The sequence below is a fragment of the Kwoniella dejecticola genome, chromosome 8 (genome assembly GCF_000512565.2).
Source record: "Kwoniella dejecticola CBS 10117 chromosome 8, complete sequence".
Taxonomy (NCBI): Eukaryota; Fungi; Basidiomycota; class Tremellomycetes; order Tremellales; family Cryptococcaceae; genus Kwoniella; species Kwoniella dejecticola.
In genome coordinates this window covers 1-19,406 of record NC_089308.1, presented here as the reverse complement: position 1 = coordinate 19,406, position 19,406 = coordinate 1, and the positions used below count along the sequence as shown (strand labels likewise).

The 19,406-nt window shown below is 50.2% G+C and overlaps 7 protein-coding genes across 7 annotated transcripts; 2 read left to right on the top strand and 5 right to left on the bottom strand.

Annotated features, from left to right (window-relative positions):
* Positions 1 to 1,656: 1,656 nt before the first annotated feature.
* On the top strand, positions 1,657 to 3,847 carry I303_106332 (uncharacterized protein; the record flags this gene model as incomplete). The annotated part of the gene is made up of 7 exons (XM_065969355.1): positions 1,657 to 2,071; positions 2,144 to 2,203; positions 2,268 to 2,680; positions 2,749 to 2,920; positions 2,981 to 3,194; positions 3,256 to 3,340; positions 3,404 to 3,847. The coding sequence occupies 7 exons, from the start codon at positions 1,657 to 1,659 to the stop codon at positions 3,845 to 3,847; spliced, it is 1,803 nt and encodes a 600-aa protein (XP_065825427.1).
* Positions 3,848 to 4,346: 499 nt separating this feature from the next.
* I303_106331 (uncharacterized protein) lies at positions 4,347 to 5,104 on the bottom strand (the record flags this gene model as incomplete). The annotated part of the gene is made up of 2 exons (XM_018411671.1): positions 4,347 to 4,816; positions 4,975 to 5,104. 2 exons carry the CDS (start codon positions 5,102 to 5,104, stop codon positions 4,347 to 4,349), a joined length of 600 nt encoding a protein of 199 aa, XP_018259483.1.
* A 1,256-nt stretch (positions 5,105 to 6,360) lies between these two features.
* Positions 6,361 to 8,400, bottom strand: I303_106330 (uncharacterized protein; the record flags this gene model as incomplete). The annotated part of the gene is made up of 7 exons (XM_065969354.1): positions 6,361 to 6,454; positions 6,555 to 6,780; positions 6,896 to 6,996; positions 7,169 to 7,356; positions 7,415 to 7,783; positions 7,883 to 8,198; positions 8,294 to 8,400. The coding sequence occupies 7 exons, from the start codon at positions 8,398 to 8,400 to the stop codon at positions 6,361 to 6,363; spliced, it is 1,401 nt and encodes a 466-aa protein (XP_065825426.1).
* Positions 8,401 to 8,979: 579 nt separating this feature from the next.
* I303_106329 (uncharacterized protein) lies at positions 8,980 to 11,013 on the bottom strand (the record flags this gene model as incomplete). Its single annotated transcript, XM_018411673.1, has 10 exons — positions 8,980 to 9,217; positions 9,279 to 9,364; positions 9,412 to 9,432; positions 9,496 to 9,884; positions 9,961 to 10,057; positions 10,108 to 10,197; positions 10,263 to 10,306; positions 10,378 to 10,432; positions 10,494 to 10,577; positions 10,651 to 11,013. 10 exons carry the CDS (start codon positions 11,011 to 11,013, stop codon positions 8,980 to 8,982), a joined length of 1,467 nt encoding a protein of 488 aa, XP_018259485.1.
* Positions 11,014 to 12,430: 1,417 nt separating this feature from the next.
* On the top strand, positions 12,431 to 14,805 carry I303_106328 (uncharacterized protein; the record flags this gene model as incomplete). The annotated part of the gene is made up of 3 exons (XM_018411674.1): positions 12,431 to 12,844; positions 12,909 to 13,938; positions 14,012 to 14,805. The coding sequence occupies 3 exons, from the start codon at positions 12,431 to 12,433 to the stop codon at positions 14,803 to 14,805; spliced, it is 2,238 nt and encodes a 745-aa protein (XP_018259486.1).
* A 496-nt stretch (positions 14,806 to 15,301) lies between these two features.
* I303_106327 (uncharacterized protein) lies at positions 15,302 to 16,606 on the bottom strand (the record flags this gene model as incomplete). The annotated part of the gene is made up of 3 exons (XM_018411675.1): positions 15,302 to 15,783; positions 15,851 to 16,323; positions 16,389 to 16,606. 3 exons carry the CDS (start codon positions 16,604 to 16,606, stop codon positions 15,302 to 15,304), a joined length of 1,173 nt encoding a protein of 390 aa, XP_018259487.1.
* Positions 16,607 to 17,460: 854 nt separating this feature from the next.
* Positions 17,461 to 18,132, bottom strand: I303_106326 (uncharacterized protein; the record flags this gene model as incomplete). Its single annotated transcript, XM_018411676.1, has 3 exons — positions 17,461 to 17,633; positions 17,692 to 17,813; positions 17,867 to 18,132. 3 exons carry the CDS (start codon positions 18,130 to 18,132, stop codon positions 17,461 to 17,463), a joined length of 561 nt encoding a protein of 186 aa, XP_018259488.1.
* Positions 18,133 to 19,406: the final 1,274 nt, after the last annotated feature.

Genomic DNA, 19,406 nt, shown 5'->3' with positions numbered 1-19,406 from the left:
CTGACCGACAGACAGGTGAGTCAGACTGCGACCAAGAGAACCGTGACTGATCTGCTTCGATTGTTTTAGAACCCTCATTTCCGTTACCGATACTAGCGGGGACTGTATCTATCGACGGGATCTGGCGCCTAGATTGTTTGGGCTTACTGTCCCTCCAGGAGACATACTTGTACGAAAGACTCGGAACGCCTTCCCGACTCATTCTTGTGGCTGAAGAGATGCGTAATTAGCGATTGAGATGGATTGTCATCAAGCAGACTGACGAGGTCGCTATAAATGAGATTCCTCCGCGAGAACCATCGCGACACTATTTCAGCCACAAGGCGCTATTAGGTTGAAGCATGCGGAACATTCGCAATCTGTAACATCGCTTGGCCACCGCCATCTCAGGGTCCGCGGGTCACACCATCATACATTGCAGTCTAGGGTTCAGACAGTATTCTGCGCTCTCAATGAGGGCAAAGGTCGGCTGTCTCGTGTCTTCCACTGCGGATAGTGCACCCCTGATCCCGTTTACTTCGGAGTAATGCCAAGTGTCAGCAAGCCCGTCTGCTGAGTCCCTCTGCACAGCACTTGTCGGATAACACAAAGGTTCCGTGAACAGGTTATCAACAGCCTAAATGCGAGTGAGCCGATGCAATCCTCAACTGCAGGCTCGAGATATAGTTAACAACATGCTGGTACCAACATTCTTCCGTTTAGCATTTGATGTCAAAGGGAATGTACCGTAACGCTGTGCCTTTCTCGACAAGAATGACCATGTGCTTTGCAGGGTAATCCAGTGAGATCCTCTTGGTGAAGGTTCAAAATTGATACCCAGACACCGTTTCGAAAGGGTCACGGCATCAAGTGAGCCGGCGGGAAGTAGTGCCGGAGGACATCAACGTAATCGCCCTCCACTGAGGCACGACAGCATTTAGACATATTTGCCAACGAGGAGTTCGCTTTATTTTGCATCCTCTAGCGCAGCTCAAAAGGCCGATACATTCAAGACTTCCTGATTTTTCGAAGTCTGTTGATTGCGTCTACGAGAGTCCCAGTTAGATTCCTCCTCATCCTATGCCAGGTCACGAGGGCCGCGCTCAAGATCCGTGAAATGCTGATTCCATTTGCGATATACATTCTACTTCATGCTTTCAGCTCTCTCGTGTTGAAATATGTGATTTCCTGTATGCCGGCTCAAGGGCGTCACACCAGGATCTGCCGCTAGGACAATCTTTGAGGTGGGATGAGCGACGAGATGGATACCTAGCACTACCAGGTGAGAAACCGCTCGTTCAGGATGCAACAGTTGTCTCGGTGGGCGTCCTGATCGGGTGGCGTTCACAGGTTGATAGGGTATTGTCACGGTAGGGAACGGATCGACACTCATCTCAGACGCTGGATCCCACGTCTGTTGCGATATACTTCCGAGAGCGAAAAAGCCTCTCTGCAACAGGAGTATTCTGATCTTCAGCTCAGAGCCGTCAATCTGCCTGAAGAAGGTCATGCACCGCCAGCATCGATAGAGCACGGTATACTCAATCGATGGACAGGACCTCCCTCAGATTGCCTTGTCATTCTCTATTTGTCTCCTCAATTGGCCATCAGTAGTGTGTACAATGCCTCAGAGCTCTGGGTACTTTATTTCCAACATCGTCTTAGCAGTAGAGCAAAATGCGACTACAACCACACTCGAGTCTTGTACTATTACACCGTCTTCCTGTGCTTGTGACGATCACGTTACTTACGGCTCTTTTATTGTACAAATCCATCTCCACTGAGCTCTCTGTGCTCATTTCGCCAGATCTACTAGCCTCGTATGATCCATCTTGGAGCACACTGTTCTGCCCCGCACCGATTTCGATACCTGGCGCAAACTTCTGCCCAATTGCCAAGGACACGTTTGTAGAAACTTCCGCTTACGATCTGCCGAAGTTGGTGAAGCGGAACATTGTCATCTCCGATGCGGGAACATGCGCCTGGCACAACGAAGGAGAAGACGACCTGGGTGTACTGGAGGGGATTGTCGATACCTGGCGCACCGCTGGACTTAGGGTTGCTGTCCTTGAGCATGCTGGGTTTCACGAAGGTAAGCAATCGTCTGCACCTAATTGTGATGCTACCGGGGTGCAGATTGACTACTGATCGCCGATCAATATAGAGGTAGTTGGCGCTGTGCTGAAAACGTTGAGGGACCTCGAAGTGGACTTTACTCTTTACCGTTGGTGTCTTGTGTATCGGACTTCGACAGGACAATCTGTTAAGCTGAAGCCCGATGAGTGCAGGTGACGGCTTCCGATGGGGCTTTGAGCAGGTCCTTGAGCTGGGTATGGACTACACGATACCCCCTACGCCGTATTCGGACGGGACTTTCGCGAAGGATGTGAACAACGGAGAGTTCGATGTGGTCTTCCACATATCCTGCGATCACGCTTTTTGGAACTGGCCCAGGAATGACATGGCGTTTGAAGCTATGAAGAATAGTAAAGAACTGGAGGTGGTCTGCATGTTGCACCAATTAGAGAATCTGAACGACGAGGAAAGGGAATCGTGGGAGGTCGTCGCAGACCAAGAACGTCTGACCTACCTCACCTTGAGTAAACATGTCAAGAATTACCTAAGAAGTGAGGTGCTGAAATGGAGTCACTCGTTGAATAAGCAAACTTGGGGCAATGTTTATGTCGAGGAATTTATACCCGTAAGTGCCACTGTGTCAGACTGCGGAACTGCGACACGGCTAACCTTCACGAGGGTGACATACTGCAGATATTCCCCATCGACGCCTCGCGACTGAGCGATAGCGAGTTCGTAAATGTTGCCGAGTTTTTCCCTCGGCATTCTGGTCGGACGCCTTCTAGATTTGCCGTGTTGGGCAATATCCAGCCTTGGAGAAGGAATTACAACTCCATCTTGGACGATCTTTTTCAAGCTGTAGAAGGTCAATCTCTCATGGATGGGCAGCTGTAGCTCAAAAGGCTGACGGATCACTGTGTTGTAGCTGACCCGGCTAGTTGGGGTTACCTTCCATTATCTTCAGAACCCAATTCTACGTACATGTCAGCAAACGATAAATCGACCCCACCAGTCACATTGCATTTCATCGGCTCATTGCTTCCCACCGTGCATTTAGATGTACCAGCACCTCTGACAAATATGGTGTTTATCCATTCCGATCTGTATTATCTGGACTTTTACCGCTTACTAGGCTCTATGTGAGTTTCGATGACAGCAATTCGCTCGGCCATCTTCACTGACACAGACTGTCGGTGGTAGGGATCTCATCCTACCTGCTTTTGTAGGATGGACTTATTTGGAGAAGAAACTGAGTTCTGCTATCCCGGCGGCTATTATCAGCCGTGTGAGTCCTTCCCTCTGTCCATTGTGTATCTGCGCCTATAGGCTGACTACATCTGGATCAAAGGTGCCGTTGTTAGGATCCGAATTACTCCTCAACGCATATCAATTTCTGCGCGAGCCTGCAATCATTTTGCACAAACCTGGAATGAGGGAGATCGAAGCTATCGGACTGCTGCGGAAAGGTCTAGACCCATACACAGCCAACAAACCAGTATTTCAGGATCGATCACCGCTGGAGGCGGAAAACTCGAGGAGCTGGAACAAGGAACTTCTGACCGAAACCAAACCTCTATTACCCAAATGCTTGCTTTCGTCCGAACAGCCAGTCCACTCAGTGCGAAAAGTTGGACAGTCACATGGACCCGACGGAGAGCCGAATTTTGATCCTTCCTCAGAGTGGAAACAGTATCATCAGAACCTTTATGTGGCCAATAAAGGCATGATGTCTGATTTGCTGGAACGCCTGTACCAACGGATCGAGCGGAGGAGACTATCCGGAGAGGCTTAGACGTCTTCTTTCCTTTTGTAGATCCGAAGTCAAAGTCTCCATCGTGATCTCGAAACTGCATGTAAATCCTTGCATGTGATACAGATAAAACAAACATCAAGAGACTACTGTACGGGACTCATCGCCCTTAAGAGATCTTATCTATGCTATTTCCTCGTGTCTTGATCCTGAGTAATCTGTGTTTTGTGGAAGGTAGGATGACACGTGTCATTAATCGACATGCGCATGTGGTTGTGCATGGGTCTCGCTCAGCACAATGTATCGCTGAAAGCGTGAAGCTCAATATGTATAGAATCTAGTACGGGGAGGATGTCGAGCCCCCCAAGAAAAATTATCCCACCTTGAGATATGATAGCAGTGAGCGATCTACCTTGCGACACGACTTGTAAGTCGCAGTCTCGGCTTCCGCCAATTCTGCTCACCTGACTACTTGCATCGTACTGGAAACGTGCGTACATGACTCTATGACAGTATGATTGCACGTCCTTGTCCCGAAGACCTAAAGAAAATCGAAAGATTGTATGGGCGGCAGGCTGACTCTTCGAGACTCGACGGGGGTTTTCGGGACTGTATGCGGAGTTCGGTCGGGTTGGCTGATTTGGGCATGAGCTGTGGACGAGTGAAAAGAATTTGATGTTAAGGGCGAATGGACCAGCACGTTACTGTGGAGACCTGGAGGTCCTGGGAGCTGCATGCCAGCTTGATATAATCGACTCGACAGTTCGGGTAAGAGAGGCGGTGGAGTATGTTTTTGGACATGCGTAGTGTGCTTTGCTCCTTTGCGACGAATCCGGTCTACCTCGCTCGCCAAACCGTTCTGAAACAAAGCCGCTTGCAATTCGTAACCCCAAGCTAGTAGATTTTCTCGCTCATCTTGAAGCTGCTGAAGTCGGATCTTGAGTGCTGCGCACTCGTTCTGAAGAACAGCGAGATTCTGTTCCATTTGGGCTGCATGAGTGGAGCGTCGGGCTAGACCAGTGACTCAGCTCAAAGCTCCTTGAGAAGCGCATTGTCTTGAGACACCGATTTGTATTGTATCGAGAGTTTTCACGCAAAGGACAATCGTTGCTTTCCGCGATAATTGCCCGGACAAACCAGTGTCTCATGTTTGGAAGGCGAAAACTCACCACGCAAATTTCGTTGTTTGACTCTGTTCCGCTCCCTAACGATATTCCGCTTCGCGTCTCCTGCGAATGATCTTGTTCCCTCGCTCGACTTCGGATCGGCGTCTTCCATGTAGAGGTCCGAAGACGACATGCTCATTCTCATGACCGATTGTCAATTCGATGAGATGGTCGACTAGCTGTTCAAAGGCACTCTTTGCAGGTGGGGTGGTACGAGCTTTCGACTTGATTTCCTGCTGGTCCTCAAAGATACACGAGACACAACTCGTTTCAAGCTGTATGCCAATCCGCGATGTCGTGGTTGTCCAGTCGGATCACCTTCAATGGCTGTTGTGATAGCGAGCAAGAACAATCCAGATTGACGTGATCTAGGCAGCCTACGGTGTCCGACTGTATCTTAATGCATCTGTTTACTCCAGCGTTTATCCTAGACTTGCATCCAGAAATGATTGTCCTGGAGGATGGTTGGCCCTTATCGGAAGGTAAAGCTGATCAGGTAGGGTACGTAACGGGATGTGAAACAAGGGGTATATGCCCGCCCTGCGTGACATTTGGGTTACGGTATTATCATAAATATCTCCGGATTGAAATAAAGCCGAAACAGAATTGGTCCGACGCCATCATCCATGTTGAGAGCTTCTGTTTCCGGTTATACACTAGTGACAATGCTCGTGTTGGACAACGGCATCAGAATTCGTTTATTTGGTTAATTTGGCAAGGTTGGCTCAGCTGTGAGTGGTCTGATTCATCGCATTTCTCTGTATTCATGACGTCGCATAGAACCAATCATCGTTCAACTTGTGTACCCCTGGATACGTATCCGTAGAAGTGTGTTGCAATTGATCCATTGTATCTGACCCCTCAAATATCGCTATGAGCCTAAGTATTGGAAACCGAGGTTACTGCCTCGGGAGTTCCCATGATCGCAGCACAGGTCCCTCGTCGCTGGCTTTTCCTCGCGCGGTTCGCTAAGGCAATTCCGCCTCTCTGACTCAATCCGTCGTTACGCTTCTACACTGGCCTCGGCATTGCATGAACGGGCTGCTGTGCTAACTGATGCAGCAGGATCATAATCATACATATCGCCGACCTCCGTAGCTATCGATTGCCATCATGAAAGGTGCAAGCGTCCAAAGAACGCTGACCGAGAAGCAAGCATTTCCCAGAAACATTTTGCGATTCTCGAATGACGGGTCTGACGCAAGTTTGAGCATGGTTAGAATGGGCTGGGGACATGGTTTTGCCACACACCGGCTTCGTGTCTCGTCGGTATCAATCAGAACCGGCGACAACCTACACTACGTATCACCCAGACAACGAAGTACAAAACAAAGTTCGAAGACCTGGTAGTTTGTACCTGTGCCGACTGTAGATACGCTTTGTAGCTTATCAACTCCACCGTTTCTGATTCACAGCTTCTCTCAGATCGAACAACATCATATCGGCCCACAGATAGCCACCAGGGAGAAGTCTGTGGTGCAGGCTACATTTCCAGATGATAAGTCTTGTTAGCCGTACGGTATGCGGGCAAAGCCATGGTAAGATATTTGCGAGTTAATTTTGTCATGATACTTGTCACTCACTCGTCTCTCTGATGATCTTCCATACCCATCATCAGCTTACCCCACATGTTGACCGTGATCCCCCTAAGAGCAATGAAGTCCGCGAGGGACACGTCACTGAAGTCCGTCGTGGCAGACAGAGCAGCTTGATGCAGAGGCCACAGCCTATTCAATCTCTGTTGAGGTCTTCTGGGACGTTCGTCCTGTTTTCCTCCGTCAAAGAACCACCCTGCCATGGAGCGTAGAGCTGCAAGAGATTGATTCGCCGTCCTTTCTGTCAGCCGAATCCCAACGATTCAGGAGACCGTGGTATTTCAACGGCTTTCAGGCATTCCAGACTGAATCCAGGGTCGATCGCTCACGATAATGGTGACTTGACCATTTGATCACCGTCTTGGGGAAAACCTTTCTGGTATGAATCAAGACTTCCCGGATCCTGGACCTATACCACAAGAGACGCTCCCTGCCCAAAGCATAAGCATTCGGCTTCCGAGTTCCATAGACTCCTCCTTCACGACATCCGACAGTTCAAGAAGAGCAAGGAGCAGAAGAAGAGGCTAAGGACTCTGCCGCATACCGGAGGTACCTTGGCTGCGCAAGTAAGAAGGATGACGAATTCGGATACTGATACATACCTGCTCACGGGATGCGAGATATCTCTACCTTGAGCAGCATCTTCCCGCATCCATCTCGTCGTGTCCCAAAGGGCCGAGCCGATATATGTCAGCTCTGGAGCTGTTTTTGCTCGTCCCATTGCTGTTATATATGGCGAGGCAAGCAACGATATCCGCGACTCTATCGTATATGGCGGAATGTAGTCTTCCTGTGATATACGGAGCTGTTTAATGACCAAGCCTCTTTTCTACGAGTATGTCACTGACTCTGAAGGTCCAGAAACCGCTTTGGTCCAAGCCGTAATTGAACACTTGAACGATCATCAGGTCTACCCCCGGCACATGGCAGTAATGCCCGTGAAATCCGGTACCATTTCCCTCATGACGTGTGTCATCATCTCTACCGACCAAGGGGCTATCGCCCGAGACAGCTTTCTGGCCCAAAGGCGCATCAGTAGGTCTTTTTGGTTGTCGGTCAAGCCGATGCCACGAAGGTGATGATCGCTGGTTGTGTTTCTTTTCGGTTTGTAGGTCGACTGTGACTTCGGCTTGCGAGTTTACGAGTTCCTCATGCAATATTTCGGGCGGCGAGAATGGGTGATCCCAGTTCAGCTCCCGAAGTGGTTCACCTGCCATCTGCGTTTGATGGACTCGCATGTTCAGCCCTGCATTCCTCACTGCTGAGTCATCGGAAGCGGGATCGCTATGAGACCAGGAGTATTCAGGATCACTCACCTCGCAGAAATACCTAACCTGAAATCTGCCCACGCTATCACCGACAACGAGTACAGTCTTCCCTCGAGCCCAGCTGATGTCTTCCCACCCCTGGCCATCTGGCCCCAGATGCTCTTTCCACCAGTTTTCTGGTCTCAGAATATCGGAGGAGATTGAAGAGGATGTAGTATGCCAAGAGGAACGTAGAAGTGATGCAAGTAGGGCGGGAGAGGAGGAGCCATTGAAGGGCGACCATCGATTTTCATGTGGACTCTTCTGCGAATAGACAAGAAAGCCGGGAAGGAGATACGGGTTGCGAAAAGAGTCAAGTCCGAAGCTACAGGCCATACCAATTCAGTCGATAAATTCTTTGCATTCAGTGTACGTGTTGTGTTGCTTTAGATCTTTGGCAAAAGTGCAAAGCAGCCTTACTTTGTCCGCAGGTCCCATCCAGCCATTTCCAAAGCAATCAAGCTCGCGCATACAAGCAGCGCTACATCTCGCGCCTTATGCCAGGCGCTTCTTGGAAACGATGTCATGAGGGAGGCGGTACGAAGGACAAAAATTGAATGGCGGTTTCGTTGGAGTCATAAATCGTAAAACAATATGAAAACATGTTTCGCAGGAAATCAATCGAGGAACTCGTGGTCTCGTTGGAAATCGCCCCCTTGACTGGCAGAAGGGAGCAGCGGAAAGGCGCATTGTGACTCCTGCTTTCCTATCGGCTTGTCACTCTGCCGACAGGATCCCCTTCGGACCTTTCCCTGAGCCGTGAAAAATGAATCCGACAGGTTCGAAAAGCGGCGCTGTACCTTATGGGATCTGTCCACATTGCTCGACACTCGAAATAAGCATGAGGTCCGGTAAAATGTACGTTGTGCCGATACACTTCGGCAGCCGTATATGGCAAGATGATTATTTACATTCGAGATGCCTCTCAATATTTGTCACCACATTTCAGGCAGATGCATTCTATGGGACAGCAACCCTTCTAGGCGAAGCAGTATATCCATACTCTCACCTCTCGCAGCTTCCTACTCTGTTGTGCAGAAAAAGGGAGACGAGCCGTAGACGAATATGAGCGAGAGTGTTCTCGCTGCCACCCTTGACGACGGGAGCTACAACGTAAATTCCCTGATCTCCGTTCCATGCTCCGTCTCCCTGCCATGTTTCCTGTTGTCGAGAATCGCAGCTGCTTTGTCTTTCCAATCGGTATTGAGCCATTCACTCAGCTGTCTTTCGTGATGCTCCCGGGTCATGAATGGCAAGATGAAGGGCTCGATCGGTGTAGATAAGGCCTTTCGGAGGGCATCAATGAAACCAGTCTCGTTGTTGTACAGGACATTATATACGTATCTGCCAGTCAATTAGTCATATTCTGTGGCTGCAGTGAAAACACGGCGAGAGGCGTACTCACGGCTCGCCGAGAGCTGCTAGAGTGTAGTGCTGACTTGTCGCCCATGTTTCTGGATCGTTGGGGTCACTGTTACCATACAAGGTGAACTGCGCCATAATCAGCAGCGCGCCTAAGTCGAGACAAGACGACTTACGGGGTTGACGAACGGTATCCCCTGTGCTCTTTAATCAGCTGAAGTCGACGGCAGAATCTGCCACAGATCTCCGGGTGTACTCACCAGACTCAACGCTACGTGTGGACTGGGGCTCAAAGTCGGCCACCCAATACCCAACATCACCCGTGAATTAGCCAATTGAGCCTCAAACTCCGCTCTGCTCATATACCCTAGGTTTCGGACACCAACTGGCAATTCCAAAGGCGTTTGCTGTTGGGAGAGCTCATCCCTGTCATCCCTGCATCCAACCACAAACTCCAGCCCGGGGAATTCTACTTGTAGTATTTCCTTCGCTCGTTGGAAGATCCCCGTGTCTTCCCATGCTGGATGCGAGCCGGGGTAGAAGTATCTTAGGAATTTAGCCAGGATATAGATCTGATTTGGGCGCTGTACGGTCGGTACGTAAGGAGGTGAAGTAGCTCTCTCGACAACATAAGGTATAAATGTGAAGTCTGGTAAGCTCACAAAGCGTTAACATGATCGTAGCGTTTCGACATGCCAATTGCTGGCCGGTAAAACGATCCTTACTTTGTCGTTCGTGCACGAAACCAAGCTCAGAATGCATATTCCAAGCGTCTCCGACTATCGAGGTGTAGTGACCAGGAAAGTAATTGTATACAAAGAACTGAGCATGGTCTGTCAGCTACGAAATACGTTCTGCATATTTCAGCTTACCTGCCACGCCGGTATGCCATTAGCTCTCCAACCAGTTTTCATTTGATCTTCGAAAGTTCCGTATTGGCCTGTAGGCCAAGCAATGATGCCCTAGGAAAGTACCAGTCAGGTCGGCCTTGAAGACCCCTTGACGTTATAAGGTCGATGCTGCTCACCTTAACCAATCCCGGTATTTGATTATACAGGTACCACATGTAGACTGTAATCAATCTAAGGGGTCAGGGCACCGCTCATACAGTCGTTTCCCCATCAAGTCGTATTCGGACTCACCCCAATCATCGCGTGCGTGAAGTATGGTGTAACCCCACTTCGTCAACGTCTCGACCTACTGAAGGGCTAGATTAGGAAGATGTATTATATATTCTTGATATACGATCCAAACACACCAAAGATGCCGTCCAAATACCTTCGCCTCCTAAGTAGTGGTCGTAGATGTGGAAGTGATTGTAAATATGTCCAAGGATGATAACCTGGTGTAACATTCGGTTAGCGTCGGATCGCCTTTGCAAGCTTCATCCTTGAAGAACAGAATCTTAGACTGACACTGGACTGGTTCTGCGCACAGGTGTCCGTGGCCGTACACACGGCCAATTTTCTCAATTCTTTCTCTGAATGATACTTGTAATCTTCTCTTCCATGAAGACTTCCTCCCCAGTCCGGATATGGAGGGAATGCACTCTCTACTTTGGCGACATACTGCTGTTGTTCCCAGGCCAATGCTTGCTCGTTCCCATACTGACCCTTGAGAGCGGCTAGCAGCGCCGGAGGGTCATCCTGCCAAGAAGAAGGTAAGATATAGGTCTCGATCCCGACATCAAGTATATGCAGACCTTCTATGACGAAAAAGGCGGATAGACCTGCGAGCGATAGGAAAGTGGCCTTCTTCAATCTGAGTGATGGAAGCATGACCTAATATTATGCCTCCAGAACAATTGCGGTTGGCAAGATGTTGAACGCATCCTTTTCATACTCACCCCGCCGGTAAAGACAAGACAATCAACGGCGTGTCCTGTCCCCTTCATCAAGAGCCTGCGGTCAGACAGGGCGAGCACCATGTACGAGTATCCTTTACTTCCATATGGGTCTCACATGAGTTCAATCATGTCGAGATTGCTCGCTCATCTATCCATTGCATCTTGGCATTTGTCACATGTGCCATTCAAGATTTTCCCTCAGTTCCCTTAACAAGATCTCCGAAGAGGGCAAAACCCGTTGTTGCGGAACAAATAATCCGCGTCGGGTCGTTCCTGATTGCCTTCTAAGCTAAAATTACTTCCACAGATCTTGTAAGGAATAGTCCGCGGTAACAATTGTTCCTGGCGAAAGCTCGATAGTACTGCATTCTCTGGGCAAGAGATAGGAAGCTTCTCGAAGCGTCTTCCCCCACTTCTGGATCCCCTAAAAGAAGGTTCAGGAAGTAACGGGGCGGCACCTTTTACGTCACTTGGCAGTCTTGGTGCAAGATAAGGGCTATTGCGATTATCGCATATATCACCGCGGATGGATGGCGCCTCAGGGCAAAATGATCTAAGCACTACACACATGGCTGCGATGTGAAAAGGGAAAGCAAGCTAAACATCAGATCCGGCGGCGAGTGACGGCGAGGCGATGCGCAGTAGATCTTAGCATGTGGTGTTTTGTGTTTTGTCTTCAGGGAAGCAGGGGAACAAGGACGACTCCGACGAATTTGCGTGCGGAAATCGGTTCCGTCGTGCTCTGAAAAGGCTTGAACTCAGAACCGGACCGATCTCTGACATCGGGGTTTTTTGGCAGCTGTGGTAAACAAATGACAAAAGTTTATCTCTTCCATGCGATGGACATAGCTCATTCAGTTTCCGTCGAGGACACATGAATCGGGCGTATTTCGATTTACTACTGAAAGAACGGGACGGACTGAGCTTCGATCTTTTGCGACCGGTTGACCAAGACACTAGACTGCTATGACTGGTACCTGCGGACGATCAGGAGCGGTCTTCTTCCGTCTCACATGGTTATTTGCCTTTTCGGATCATTCTCAGCACCGAGATGCCATTCCCCCACTGTGTGCAACTGTTGTGTATTCTTAAAACGCGTCTGACAATTTTTACCTCGAAGTCGCAATGACAATCAGACAAAAATGCGTGCTCAGTGTATCTGACGACGTGTCGTTGATTGTCCAACGAAGCGTCTTGATTGTCTTTGCCCGAGCTTCAGGCATTGATACTTCCCTTAGTACTTGCCTCACATATATGCGGCCACGCCCTGGCGCGATTGCCTTTCCGTCAACAACCTGGTCTCCAACACAGAGCATCGGAATGCAATAATGCATATCCGGCTCGAGAACATGACCTTGGAACTCCGTCAATCTCAAGCGTCTTCCCCGCACGATTGCCAGCGTACTCCACTGCCGCTTCTCGAGCCGAGTGTTAATGCAGGCTCACCGGTTCAAGAGGTAGATAGTCACCAGAAGTCCGCGGATCCGCTCAAAGCATCCTCTTCAGGCTCTATCGGATCCCCTTCCGTCGATGACCACGTCCGAGTCTCGCCCTCCTTCAGCTCATATGTCTTAGACACCACGACACGTCCCAAAGAAACCATTCACCCGCCTAGAGGATTATCCAGTACACCACATCTTAATTCGGGACCTAGTCAAGAGGATACCAAGAACTCGAGGCTAGCAGCAAGACAAGCTAGGTCGAGGTTCTTTGGTCGGGAGAGACAGAGACGCAAGCGGAGCCGAGACAGAAAAGCCAAAGCGGTAAGATCACCCTTTGCTCATGATGACTGGATCGCGGCATGCTGATTGCTTTGGAAACGCTTAGGGACCATTCTCTGAAGTCACTGCTCAGCTTGGCATTCAGAGCGTCAGCGCCCAGCGAGATGTCGTCAACAACCAATACATCCAAGAATCATCTTCCGAAAGCTCAAGACAGCGTCTTCCAATTTTATGCGGACTCTCGTCATCGGCTGCATCGCTCCCTTCCTACCTTTCTAATGACATGTCGGACAATATGTCAGAGCGCAATCTCTCGTCTCATCTTTCGACACCCGGCGACGTTCTGTCACCTTTCACGGCAGTCACTACCCCGGGATCCATGTTGAGCCAAACGGAATGGGAATCCTCAGTTCCATCGGATCCCGGTGGCCTCTCACCCGACGTCCACTCCTGCATGTCAGCACAGATACCCACCCAAAGATATATGGAATACCACCGTGGGCCAATTCAATCTATGCCCAATCCATCAAGCACAACTTGGAAGCCTGCAATCAGTTCTATGCCTCGATTTCATCTCGATGTCCATAGCCTCGAGAATTCCGAGAACAAAGCTTCCGGGCAAGATGTATCGATGTCATCCATCTCTGGGCGGAACAAAGCGATCCTATCAGGGGAGAATCACTCCTGTACGGATGGCAGCCGGAGTGAGCCTTCCTTCGCAGGGGTAATTACTATTACTTCGAAATCACAGTCGAGCGACGGGACCATCACGGACACCACGCAGCATGCCCAGCCAGGCGGCCTCCCGATGGTAGCTTTGAATCAAAGTGTGCCGGACATGTCAAAAAATAGCTTTCAGACATTACCTGGATGCTCCACCTCTCAAACTCTGTCAGTAGCACCCGTTCTGACACCGATGAGTCTTGGGGAAGTTTTCGCTTCGCGCTTGATTGTTCTTCTCAAGCAGGACCTGAGTCGGGCTGGCTGGCTGCACCAACAAGTGGGCTTGAATAACGGCAATATTTCCGGTATGCAAGAGTATCTGCGCCGATCGTATGACCAATGGACTCAGGACAAGGGGCTGAGGGGTGAAAGCTCGACAATCGAAGAATGGGATCCCAAGCGGAGAATGGCGAGTCAGCTCTCCTTTGCTGGTTGGTCGCTCAAGCTGACAGACGCCGGTTTTAAAGCCCCTGACGCCCGATCAAGATCTTCCCATCCACGCAAGTTTTAGCCCTCAGTCAGGTGCATCAGTCTCGGGCACCCTTATGAAACCGACAGAGCTGCTCACACCTGTCCCGTCGCCCCCGGGATCGCGCCAGAGTAATTCGCCATATAGCATTGGTAGCGCAGGCACGGCTTCTTTTCCCATGTCCCGAGACTCCGCATACATTCCCCAACAAAGACGCCACTCTTCGAATGATTGTTCTGTCACAACATATCAGCAAGTGGGCTCGGGCATGCACCATGGACATGAGGAGCAACGTTGGGCCCTTCGACCTGCTCTCATGCCGTCCAAGCCGAGTGCAGCCGACACCGCATCAATTCGAAGTCCGACGGATCTTACTTCTGCTATTCCCGCCATGTCCTCTACACCCATGGCTGAGGAACAGTATATGGAAATCTTGCAGCAAATGACATTGCTGGACAATAGATCGAGGAGAATGGATGCACATCTCTCTCATCAAGGTGGTCGGGACAGTCGTACGTCTCAACAGAGCATGGTCCGTGAGCAGCATGCATCCGCAGGGGATGTGTCGTATGCTGTTCCGCCATATCAAGATCACACCCTCCAACACGTCGACCAGCCACCTGTTGATCCGTATAGGCAAACGCACGTTCAGGCCCAAAGATCGCCCTGGGATACCCAAAATGCCTCGTTGACCATGTTATTTCCTGTCGAAACCGTCGGGGTTTCGGAACCGCCTTGGCAACTCTCGCGAGAGCCCATTTTCACAGGATCGAGTCAGCCATATCCATTGGACATCGGACAACATATGTAGCTGCCCAAGTCCGCGGCGAACCGCATCACTCAACCACCTCTATGGGATGCAACGTTGTGAGGAGATGGCACACTTTTTGAATGTTCGGTTCCTTCTGTTGTATTCACATGTGTCGATGAATCCTATCCTTCGCGCTCTTTTGCATACTATCGGAATACTCATTCTCCGCCAACGGGAACTCATGATGCGTTGGAAAATTTTATTGGGAGGATAATGCATGAAGCCCATTTTTTCTGCTTCTAAGGGTATATAGCATGTTGTGAAACATGAAGTTTCGCCAAATCTCACCCGTTGGGGATCTACTTTGCAGCCTCTCGTGACCCCACACAAGTAAAGATCGATGACCAATGATCAATAGGGCGCCCTATTGTAGATGGTGACCTCGTTCCGCTCGATATCCCACGTTACAACGTTACTTCTCAGGAATGGCGCGTTGCTACACATCGGGTCAGCCATAGGTTTTCTTCAGTGTTCCCATTTCCAGCCGACATATCACTTACAGGCCAATCGCCGCTCCTCCATCCCCAACGTTCAAGCGACAAGTTGCTGATGCGGGATCGTACGCAAGCAGGTCGACTGGCTCCATCGGAAACTTTACTCCGTCAATGACAAAGGTCAAAGGAGGAATCGTAGATCCATCGCAAGGCGTTGAAGTGATATTGGCCTTCCAAGCCTCAAATACAGCGGTGGGCAGGTACAAGCCGGAAGAACCACTGTCAAGGCTCAGACCAGAATAACGCTGATCGACAGAGTCGGACCCGTCGAAGATGAAAGATACGTTTGCGACGAGGGCACTATAGGCCTCTTCTGGTATCTGCACGCCTTTTGCTGTAGGGCTCCAAGTGAGCACGCCGACTGTAACGACTGCGTCGGTGACCTCGACGTCCCCAGGCCTCCCACCAAGAGTCAAGGAACCAGCATTTTGGACTCCGGTGTGTTGCTGGTCGAAGGGGATCCGGTTGACGGCAAATGTATGATCTGAGAGCGTTGACGATGTCAGCTGAAGAGACCGATGGACCGAGACTTTGGAGTAACGGGGACTTACAAGGACCACTCAGACCTTGTCTGTAGGCATTCGTCGCTGGATTGTTGTATATATAGCGGTTGTCATCTGAGACATCGGCCACACTGTTTCCATAATAGATCTGATTGCCGTACAATGAACCGAGACCGAGAAGACCTGCCGAAATGCCGTCTCCATTCCATCTGGCTCGTGTCGCCACGCCGAAAGATTGGTTGGCAATGGTGACTCCCGCAAACTCAATTTCCCCGATGAAACCTTCGCCGATAACATACTCACCATCTGCATAACCGGTGTTGAAGAAGGTCTTTGGGGAAATCGGAGTTGCAGAAGCAGGATCAAAGCTGGAAGATCCAAATCTACAGGCGGTGTTTGCTGTAGGGTTGCCCGAGCCGTCGAGACATGTGTAGTTGGATGCGACAAGCCAGAAATCTGAGGATCCAGTGTCAACAACGAAGTCCAGCTCGGCGCCCGCCACCGTGATCCCGGCCAGGAGGCTGACGAGAGAACATTGCGGTCAGTCCTCGAGCTTGATTTATCAAGATGGTCGTGTTCAGCTTACACAAAGTCGTAATCGTTCGTGATGATTCTGTCGTCACGCTTGCGAATTGGTTGCCTTGTCTCGGACAGAAAATGGCGGAGGGGGAGTGTCGCATTGGACACAGGGATATCGCGCGCAACCTTCGAGCGAGTCTGCTGAGAGGTAGTGCCCGACGGCACAACAGCGCTCAGAGCGAGGGGAAGAAGGATTGAGAAGAGTGTGACGAGGGGGAGCATCATCTTGGTTTGATTCAGAATGGGTATGAAAATGAAGGCGAAGATCTGCTCGCGCTGTGTCTTATATCTATACAAGGCGACGAGATTCTCAGATGTTGCGAGAAACATAGCGGCCTCATCGACCCGCTTCCATGGCGATTTCTTTGATGGTGTACTTCCTATAGCGGCGATGCCCAAATCTTATCAGTCACGATAGCGCGAATCTTTTTTTCGGCTGGTGCCTGTTGCACCGATAGCGCGAATCTTCTTTCGGCTGGTGCCTGTTCAACCGAGGGCGGTACATCGATCGGGAATCCTTAAACTGGATCCGTCAAATATATCACCGATTAATCTGTCGCAAAAGCGAGAGGCCGGTCATATTTAACTATCTATTGCGGGTAACATCTCTGTCACGCTACGTCATGGTGATTTCAACCTATAGAAGCGCGTTCACTTAGTGAACGCGCTGGATCCATCATCACGCTCAACGGCCAAGTTCACAAAAGGTCCCAAGCCGGCCTGACTATTAAGCAGGTTCTACCAAGTCAACGTCAAAATCCTTGTCCGTGGATCGTCATCGTCCGATAACAATGCCGTGTCATCTTCCGGAACTACCAGTTCTTCACATATCTTATCGCCTTCTGCTTGAGGGACAAATTTTGATGCTCAATGTCGACAACATCCCCAATCTCGTCAAACTCTCTGAGACCAGTGTGTAAATCAACTTCTGCAGGAGAAGGAGAACGGACTCATTTAGCGACTGGAAGAGAAGTCAGCTTGTTCTCCACTGGTCAAGGGAAGTCAACTCACAGCGGAAGCCGAAATAGCCAATGATGAAGACCGGAATGCCAATGTAATGGGTAATGAAGTTCTTGTAATTAAACGACATGAATGCGTCGAAGCCCTTGAAGAAGCAGACGAGGCAAATGACGAATGGGGAGTAATATGAATAGTAAGGCATGAATGGAGCTCGGTAAGGGAGCGTTTCCCGCGAGACGCCCTGTGCTCTCATCGCTCGCATGAAGGCGATATGGCTGGATAGGATACAGATCTGTATGATGATGATGTCAGCGCAGTATGAGGAATAGCAGACGGATAACATCACTTACCCAAATGAGTCTCCCCAAATAATGAGATCGCGGAGGAGAAGTAGTTGAACACGGTGAGGGAGTTACTGCTAGAGACAAGGTAGGCCAGCATCATGAAAGGACTCGTGATGCAGAATGCCACCCTGAGTGGTAGGTCAGTCACTGTTTGGATGTCTACGAGACATACGTTACGTACCAAGGAACGCCTCGCTTGTTGCACTTCATGAAGATCTTAGGTGCGTGACCATCACGAGCCATGCCGTAGAGTGTTCGACTGGCAATATATTGATCCGAATTGGCTGCCGAGATCGTGAAAACAAGCAGTCCCGGATTGGCAATTGAAGGGACAAATCTGATACCGGCTTGGATGACAGCGACCACGAAAGGCAATGCAGAGGCACCACCAGCAGTGCCTGCTTTGTTTGCCTGGGCAAGAGCAGCTGAGGCGGAGTCGACAGCCATTCCAACGACAAGGATTCCAAAGCAGTAAAAGATTGCGATCCGCCAGAAGGTCTGCTTGACGGCTTTTGGGACCACTTTGCGGGGGTTCTGCTCGGAATCAGCCACAGACCTAGGTCTGTGGCAGTTGATCGAGGTACTTCAGTTAAGTGGTCCATTGGGGCTCCACGAAACGTGAAAAAAAGGGCCAAATAGGTACCCGGCAGGGGGTTCAATCAAGTGGTATAGGCTCGTGGAGGGTGGTTGTTGAGAGGCGCACAGGTGTAGGGAGCAGCAGAAAGTAGAGCGAGATGGGGCCTGAGATAAGGAGGCATCATAGAGGGATTGTCGGACAATGGCGCAGCGGGCAAGGGGTCAATCAATAGTACAGCGTGGTGGAGCCAGAGACGAGGACACTTGACATGTCTGTTGGTACACGTACGTACACTGGCAGAGCGAGTTGGAGGGAGGTAGGGCAGGTTGTTGTCTCTCCCCCTCCACGATCTGTGAAAAGTGACGACCATAGCAGGGTGCAAAAATCATGTCTTCCCCCCCTTCACGTATCGTGAAAACATACCCGCGCACCCATAGCCGGACCCCAACCGACCAGCCTCCAAATATGCTTATAGCTCTTATTTATGCATCATATATCCACCCACAACATCACCCCTGCGAGGCATGCATACATTTCTTAGACTACCACCATAGGTTGAATCGTTTAGTAGCCGCATGTATTTTATTTCAGTGTACCGGTTTGCCATGTTTTTGGTCAAATATGCAGCCTCAGAGATTTCACGGTTCAAGTAGGGTGGAGATCACCGTCCTTGGGGGGTTGCCACGTTTTTGGTCAAATATCCAGCCTCAGAAATTTCACGGTTCAAGTAGGGTGGAGATGACCGTCCTAGGGAGCTGCCACGTTTTTGGTCAAATATGCAGCCTCAGAAATTTCACGGTTCAAGTAGGGTGGAAGAGGCTGTCAGAGAGAGCAGTCATATGGTGTTTTATAAGCGTTAGGGGGTTAGGGGGTTACAAGGGGTTCCCTGGGTTAGGGGGTTAGGGGGTTAGGGGGTTACAAGGGGTTCCCGGGGCGGGGGTTTTCTGCCTGAGGGACTTTTGAGAAAAACGATCGATGGCATCTTGTAGAGATTTAAAAACGCTACGGGGATCTGTAGCTTGATTTTCTCCAGCCGCTTTTGTGACGAGCTACAGAGGAAACGGTGCTATGGTGGGGCACTTCGGGGTTAGGGGTTAGGGGTTAGGGGTTAGGGGTTGGGGGTTGGGGGTTAGGGGGTTAGGGG